The following is an 8,655-nucleotide window of genomic DNA, read 5'->3' on the forward strand; positions in this document are numbered from 1 at the left end:
TTTTAACCTATAGCTCCGCCCAGAAACACTTACTCCTTCGATCTTAATTTGCATAGCAGAAATGACGTAAAATGAGCTGTCAATCAAAATAACATGACGCTACTGTTTTAACCTATTGCTCCGCCCAGAAAATCTTATCCCTTTGATCTGAATTTGCATAGCAGCAAAGACGTGAAATGAGCTGTCAATCAAAATAATGGGCTGATTTTTCCCCGCGTGGAAGCTACATTTTCATTGGTAGTGGCATGGACCCTTTTCTCTATTCAGTCGTCTGTCTCATTTTAAAGTTTTACTTCAAGTAAACGGGTACATTCACATGATTCGGCATGGCTTGGAATGTCAATTTGTCGTTCACAGAAAATTTAGAAGACAAAATTTTGTCTCAACATCTGGACATTTATGAAGAAGATATGGCTTTATCTCAGTACCTTGATCAGGCTGAGAGAGATCTGGGGATTGATACAGTTGGAGTGAATTTTCTTCTAACACAAAATGTCTAGGACTTTATCAACGAAATATCAATCAACATGGACGAAAGTGATCAAAGCAACATTTTGCTTTCTGAAAATCAAGACAAAAAATCCATGAATATACCGTTGCCAACGGCGTTAGAATGTTCTGAGACAAGCCGCTTTGATAGCCTTGAGGATTGTGACATACGTGAACGATTGGAGCAGTCTGTTCCAAAAAATACCAAAAAAACAACAAATTGGGCATTAAATGCCTTCAACGAATGGCGTACGGTCAGAAATGCCGGCAAACTTAGCCAACAGGTACCGCCATTAGAGGATTTTAATGTAGACGATGTGAACAACCATCTCAGCCATTTTCTCATGGAGGTACAGTTTGATTTATTCTAATTTTCATTATTTTTCTTGTAATTCAGTATTTTTGTATGATATTGTAAGCAATAGTTTTTATCATATCGAGATAAATACCATTTTAGCTGTTTTCGATAATTTCCATTATTTCGCAAAAAACAGCTTTGACAGATAAATGGCTAAATATAATAGGAAAAAAGATAGTCCTAACCTTGTAAAAGCGTAGCATTTTAATTTGTGCCATGAATTTCATCTTTTTTCAATAGCATTGTCGTTATTATTGGAAATTAAATGGAAATTTCTTTTACAATTATGCAAACATAGGGAGTTGAAAGTAATAGAAAAGTATATTTAAATCTAGAATTTTTCTGATTTGAGTTTTTTTGATAAATACATGCATGGCTATGTATGTCACAATGTTTAAAATCTCTGGACTGACAACCTCTATATCAATCGGCATACATACCAGCCTGTCCGATGTCGATGCCCAATGTAATAGTGTGTTGCCAATTTTGTTCGTGTATTAATTCTAAATTGTCACATTTTAATAGGTCAAGAAGCGGGATGGAAGTTTCTACCAAGCCTGGTCACTTTATCTTATTGCTAGTGGAATCTTGAGATATCTTCGAGACTCCGGCATTCCAAATATGAATTACAAATGTATATGAACGAGAAGGACGATCGTTTCTTAACATTTCGTAAATGTCTAGATGCACAGATGAAGTATGTGACTAGCAAGGGCATCGGTGCCAATATCAAGCAGGCTGATCCTGTAAGTGCAGAACAGGAAGAATTGTTGTGGAGTACAGGAAAATTTAAATATGAAAATGCAGAAAGCCTGTTGAATGCAGTGTTCTTTTACAATTGTAAATTGTTTGGAATGCGAGGCAGAGACGAACATTACAATCTTGAAAGTGACCAGTTTATTATTTCCGAAGATGATGGCGGAAAGTTCATTCAGTTTATTGGTAGAGACGACAAAACTTTTAAAGGTGGTTTAAAACACAAAAAGGTGGAGAACAAAAACATTAAACACTATTCTTCTGATAAGATATACAAGGTGTATCAAGATTATACGAGTCTTTTAGGAGACGGTGTGATAAAATTTTATAAACGTCCAATTAAAGATACTAAAAGATTATCTGCTCAAGTTCTTGGTAAAAACAAACTTAAAAACATGATGAAAAATATTTGCAGTGGTCTCGAAGGCAATTTCACAAATCAGTCTGGAAAGCGCATGTGCGCAGAAACCTTGTATCAAGCTGGCGTTGACGAACAGAGTATAATGGATCGTACAGGACACCGTAGTGTCCAAGGTGTTCGAAAATATAAACAACCGCTCATGTGACCAGTTTTGAGAGATATTTCAAATGTACTTGATTCCAAGAAGCAAATGGTCTCATCAACGGTGACAAGCGGTGAAACTTGAAAACAATTCTCTTGTGGATCTTGAAAAAGCCTAAGAAATTAGAAATGGAGAGTCCTGTTCAGAAAATCTTTGAAAAGAATGCTAAAAACTGTTTACAATAATTGTGTATTTAACTTGGGTAAAAACTGACAATTTGATACATTGGTTTTACATTTTGGCATGTGTTTTCTGGCCAAAATGTCTCGATTTTCTCAGCCTAATGAGATTTATTTTGTGACTGAAAATAAAATTTCTGTACCTTGCTTCTTGTTTTGTGTTTTATTTTATTTTCAGGTTAGTTTGCAATAGTATAATTTTCAAAACTGAAAATTATACCATAGTCTGGGTATGGTATAATTTACGGTTATTGGAAATTATACTTGGAAGAATTTTACATAAGAAGCACTGAAGAGCTATAGGTTAATAAACATTTCAGCACAACAGGTACACATCATATTCACTTTCCTCCACCTGTTTACAACATTCCTCCTCTACCCATGCCTAACCCTCAACCATACTTGTCTTTTGTAACAAATAAAAACTTAGTTATTTACAGTAACATGCCCGTATCCCTAAGTTACCTTCTTTTTCAAAAAATAAAAAACACAACTTGTCAATGTTTAAAATATGGAGCTATAATGTCAATTGTGTCATTAATAAGGGTAATTATCCACCATTTATTATTAAAAAGGCCATTCGTAAATCTTTCAAAGGCAGTGCCAAAGGTGTTCTTTTGCATTTAGGTAAAAATGCCACTGTTCCTAAAATCTTAAATAAGTTAAATGGCATTTATGGTAATGTTCATTCAACTAAAAGGTTGAAAAAACAGTTTTATAATAAACAGCAAAAGGTTATTAAGTCTGTTGCTAATTATAGCTTGCATCTAAAAAGGTTGCTTAGCAAAATACCATGCAATCTTGATAAAATGTCCAAGAATAAAATGTTGCAGGGTAGGTTGTGGTCAGGCCTTCGTAATATAAAGCTTAAAAATGCCTATAAATTTCATTTTCAAAAAACCTCAACTTCCATACTCTTCGTTAAAAGTTAAAAGCCATTAAAAAAAAACTTACGCTTGTCTCGGTTAACAACTTCTCTCCCTCTTTCCTCTAAGCATGCAACCCCTCAGGCCAATATTTCTGTTACTACTTCTAATACTCCTAATAAGTCTGTTCCTGCACAGCAGTGTGTCACTAGTCTACTGTAAATAGTAAACTTCTCCAAAAAAAGAAAAAGGGCCCTTTCTAAGCAAATAAAAGGCATAAAGTCTAGATTGTCTAGTATTTAATGTTTTTACTCATGAAAAACAAAGTCAACATTATCTCCACTTTCATACATCATATCTTCCTTGCCTAACATCGTCACCAAACCTGTTACTCATCTTCATCGGACTTTTTGTCTGCTAGAGAAGACTAGGAGGAGTTTTCTGGATTTAGTGACTCTAATTTGCATAGTGATAATGAACAGTTTCTTCAAGAAAATTACAGTACTATTGTTATTCCGGAAAATACCGTGAATAAAGCAGAATCTTCTCGATATACTATACGATGTGTCAAAGTTTCGAAGAAACAGAAGGGTATAGACACTTTAAAGTTTAAAAGAAAGAAAAAAATAAAGGAAAACAACGAAGAAGTTAAGTTCGGGTATGAATTTTGATGTATCAAAGTTGTGATATGCAGGCTTCATAACCTCAGATCCCCTTTCAAAATGCCATTTTATTTAGTTCCTCCCATTGTTTTCTCGTTTGGGGAACACACATTTGTTTTACTTGGGGACCATATGCCGCTTTTCATGGAATGGCACAAACATGTCACATTGAAGGTTCCGTGATATATCTGCGGATGTTTCAAAATTCATAATTTTACCAGTTCATGTTAAATGTTGAATTTTGCTTAAGCCGGTGCTAGGAGGCGTGGACGGTAGTTTGCACTTGACAGTACCGTCCATGAACAGGCTCAATCAAACCGAGCCTGCAACATTTTCAATTTTGCCGCGTTGGGCTTTCTTTAAGGATTCTTATTTCACTCTATATTATTTTGTCTGACCTGACCTCGTTTAGGCAGGCCTTAGGAATAAACTATCTGCAAGAGTAGTGCCAGAGAAATTTGCCAAATATTCATGTCTAAGTTTCAGAAAATGAACATTTTAAGAAGAAACTTTGTAATAAAAATTTGTCAAGTAGAATAATTGATGCATTATTTAATGATTCTGATAGAGTCAGACTTAGAAGAGAAAGATTGGGATATTCCAAAGCTGAAAGACCCAGAAAAGAGTCAACTGGTTAATAGTTCATTGGCAAATTTGATTAACACTGCCTGTGTCGAACAGTGTGATATTGAGAGTGTTGTTCAGAAATAAAAAAATCCAGAGAACTGTATTAATATTGGTTCCCCTTCTGTGAATAAGGAGATATGGAAAATCCTGGATAAGAAGACACAGGGGCAGGATAGATCTTTCCAAGATATACAGACACTTGTAGCATCAAGTAATGAACCTATTATAAGGTTATCTGAAATTCTTAAACCTCATAATAAATCGAATGTCTGAGGCTTAAACAATATTAGGACAGGTTCAGTTAAATATTTCCCTTCAAAGAAGGTAATGATTAGACCTAATTTAAAAAAGAAGGAGGGGATATCCGGAGAAAATCGGACATGGGTAAAGTACGGACAACTTACTTTCGATATCATTGTTGTCTCAATATATTTTACAGTTAACTAACGAAAAAGCCAGTTACCTCCCTCTCCCTTCTCCACTGCATATCTAATTTATATAATATTGTGTAGGCCATCATATAATCCGATATGCGCATGCTCAGATACTAGCCATGCGACTTCTTCTTTTTCCTGCGCCAATTTTTGAAAATTGCAGAAAAAATTTACTGACCTCCAAACCTTTAAAAGGTAATATATTTTCAACATTCTGTTATGATTGTGCATTCTTTATCAACATTATGCATTAAATCATTGATAAAATGTTTTTATATATTGATTAGATGACTTGAAGCAGTTAAAATGCAAATAAACAGCTGTTCGAATTTATACCTCAAGGTTTTTTTTATACTGTGGGAAAGTACAGACAGTGATATTCTGGGTCATTTGTTGTTTTTCATTTCAGTCATGCCTAAGAAGTACATTCATACAAAAAGGGGAAAAACCCTAAACTATTAAAAGACGACTTTGAAAAAGCGGTTAAAGGGTCGATGGTATGAGTGTAAGAGCTGCGTCGGAGGCATTTTCTGTCCCGAGATCCACCATTGGGGACAGGCTCACTGGTAAGCACGATCTAAATACCAAACATGGACGCCCTCCAGCCATTCCTATGTACATTGAAGAAACGATTGTAAAGACAATTAAGAAAGCCTCAAAACTGGGGGTAGGGCTTAGTCAAAAACAGATTATGAGCAGGACAAATTTTTTGTGCCAGCATATGAAAGTGGGTGGGTCCTACAACAAGAGCTGTCGGTAGGACAGCAACGCTCGACTATTCTTAGTGCTTGATAGTAAAAAAAATGCTTGATACAATTAACCTCCTCCTGTTTACAGGTTGGGGTAATGATGGTGAACAAGTGTGCAAAGTTTCAAAGCCATATGTCAATGGAATTTGAAAATATTTGAACTATTACAAAAACTTTAACGTAAATTCTAAGTCGAAAAAGGGGCATAATTCTGTCAAAATTCTTGATACAGTTACTTCCTCCTGTCTACAGGTTGGGGTCATGATGGTGAACAAGTGTGCAAAGTTTCAAAGCCATATGTCAATGGACTTTGAAAAATATTTGAACTATTACAAAAACTATAACGTAAATTCTAAGTCGAAAAAGGGGCATAATTCTGTCAAAATGCTTGATACAGTTACCTCCTCCTGTCTACAGGTTTGGGGTCATGATGGTGAACAAGTGTGCCAAGTTTCAAAGCCATATGTCAATGGACTTTGAAAATATTTGAACTATTACAAAAACTTTAACGTAAATTCTAAGTCGAAAAAGGGGCATAATTCTGTCAAAATGCTTGATACAGTTACCTCCTCCTGTCTACAGGTTGGGGTCATGATGGTGAACAAGTGTGCCAAGTTTCAAAGCCATATGTCAATGGACTTTGAAAATATTTGAACTATTACAAAAACTTTAACGTAAATTCTAAGTCGAAAAAGGGGCATAATTCTGTCAAAATGCTTGATACAGTTACCTCCTCCTGTCTACAGGTTGGGGTCATGATGGTGAACAAGTGTGCCAAGTTTCAAAGCCATATGTCAATGGACTTTGAAAATATTTGAACTATTACAAAAACTTTAACATAAGTGGTTACGCCGACGCAGACACCAACGCCGACGCCGACGCTCGGGTGACTACAATAGCTCTACTTATTCTTATCGAATAGTCGAGCTAAAAACTTCAAAGCTGGAAAACGCTGGTTTGATGGCTTCATGAGGAGATTTCCAGATGTTGTACTAAGAAAGCAAGAGAAGCTTAACTCAGTGAGGATGAGGATGCTTAATTCTGGAGTGGTCGACAACTACTTTAAGTTCCTTAGGAAACTCATTACAGACTTAGGCCTACAAGACCACCCTGAGCAAATTTGGAACTGGGATGAAACGGGCTTCAATTTCAAACATGCACCAGGTAAGGTAGTTGCCGAGAAAGGTGACCATTGTGTGCTTTCATGAACAAGCTCAAATTCTAGTAACATTACCACGATGGCCTGTATCAACGGTGCTGGTACAGCTATGCCACCCATGATAATAATAAAGGGCAAAACAAACAGATCTCTAGCTGGCTACAATGTCAGTGAAGCTCCATCTAATTGCATATGGACCTTTCAAAAGAATGGGTGGATAGATGACACGATCAGGGAAGATTGGTTCATAAATGTATTTGTGAAGTATTGCGGTCCCGAGAGGCCTCAATGATTGATTCTAGATGGCCATTGTTCACACAAAACATTTGCTTTAATAGAGGGAGCTTAGCCGAGAACACCGAAATCATGTCACTACCCCCACATTGCACTAATGCACTGCAGCCACTTGATAGAATTGTTTTTGCGCAGCTTCAAAAGTCATACAATGAAATGTGCTCGACTTCCTGATGGAATATCCATTACACGTTGTAAACAAGTGAACCTTCCCAACTCTTTTCAGTCAGGCATGGGAACAAGCATTCTCAAACAGCAACATCAACAGCAGTTTCAGAGCATGTGGCATCATACCTTTTGATCCTTTAGCCATATCTAGTTCTTTGTTTGGACCCAGTCAGCCAACATTTGACCTGCATATCTTATTTGTGACACCTCATATATCTTTTAAGTTTCAAGCAAATACCTGTGCTATATTTTCTAAGTCAATTTTTGACCTTCAAGTGTGAACCTTGACCTTAAGCCTGCAAAGTGTGACATGGGTTCTGCCACATTTTCCCCCTTTTTTGGGGGTGAAAAATTTGAACCAAGATTTGAAAAAAAAATCTTTTCCCAATTTTGTGCAGGACTTACAGAGCGGACACAACATACTGTCTAATTTTGATTGTTTGATTTTTTGACTTCTTTTTAAACCTTGACTTGAGCGAACATGGGCAACATGGTTCTGCCAAAACCCCCCCCCCCCCCCTTGTTGAGGTAACTTTTGAGCCCAAGGAAAAAAGGAAAAACCATTATTTTTTCCCCCCCACCAATTTTTTTGGGGGGGGAAAGACACCAAAAAATATTTTAAAAAGAAAGTAACAAAGAGCTCTAGAGCTACTTAGACAGGCAGCTGCTGCCCTGGAGTCAAATAATTCTTCAGTCACGACCAGTGATGGTGCTTCATGCACCACTAGTACTGCTTCATGGACATTGGCTACAGTTCCAAGGACATTGGCAGCAGTTAGGGACATATTTGCCCCTTATACATCATACAGATCCATTAGGAAGCGTTCAAATGCTAGTACTCCAGCTCATACACGTGCATTCTGGACCCACAGATTCTGTGTCCTTGGAAGAACTGACGTAAATTTAATTTTTTTACATTAAATAAGTATATTGGTTGTTTGTATCAACAAGAGAGCCCATTGGGCAATGGATTGCTCACATCAAAATGACTGGCTGATTCTGTCCATAGGTCATGATTGAATAATACAGTAGAATCCCTCCTTTCCACCACCCCTGATTTAAGACCAACCCGTTAATACGACCAATTTTTTTCAGTCCCGAATTTTTTGTTCTTTATTTAAATGGTCGTTTGATTCACATTTAAGACCACCCCGGTTATCCACTTTTACAACCACCAAATTCAGTCCCAATGGTCATTTTTAGTTTAATTTCAACAGTGAACTTTGGATAGGTTTCTTGTAAAGTAAAATTTTTAAAAAAACCTGCAAGAAGAATATATGACAGCATCTGATAAACATGAGTTGTCTTGTGACATTATTAGAGAAACATTGAAGAACAATTAAAATGCTAA

General features: G+C 36.5%; 1 protein-coding gene across 1 annotated transcript; it reads left to right on the forward strand.

Annotated features, from left to right (window-relative positions):
* The first annotated feature begins 1,491 nt into the window (after positions 1–1,491).
* Positions 1,492–2,169, forward strand: LOC132715027 (uncharacterized). The gene has a single exon (XM_060697998.1). The coding sequence runs from the start codon at positions 1,540–1,542 to the stop codon at positions 2,167–2,169; it is 630 nt and encodes a 209-aa protein (XP_060553981.1). The 5' UTR covers positions 1,492–1,539.
* The last annotated feature ends 6,486 nt before the right edge of the window (positions 2,170–8,655 follow it).

Source organism: Ruditapes philippinarum, unplaced genomic scaffold (genome assembly GCF_026571515.1).
Source record: "Ruditapes philippinarum isolate M1 unplaced genomic scaffold, ASM2657151v2 ctg3966_1_1_1_1, whole genome shotgun sequence".
Taxonomy (NCBI): domain Eukaryota; kingdom Metazoa; phylum Mollusca; class Bivalvia; order Venerida; family Veneridae; genus Ruditapes; species Ruditapes philippinarum.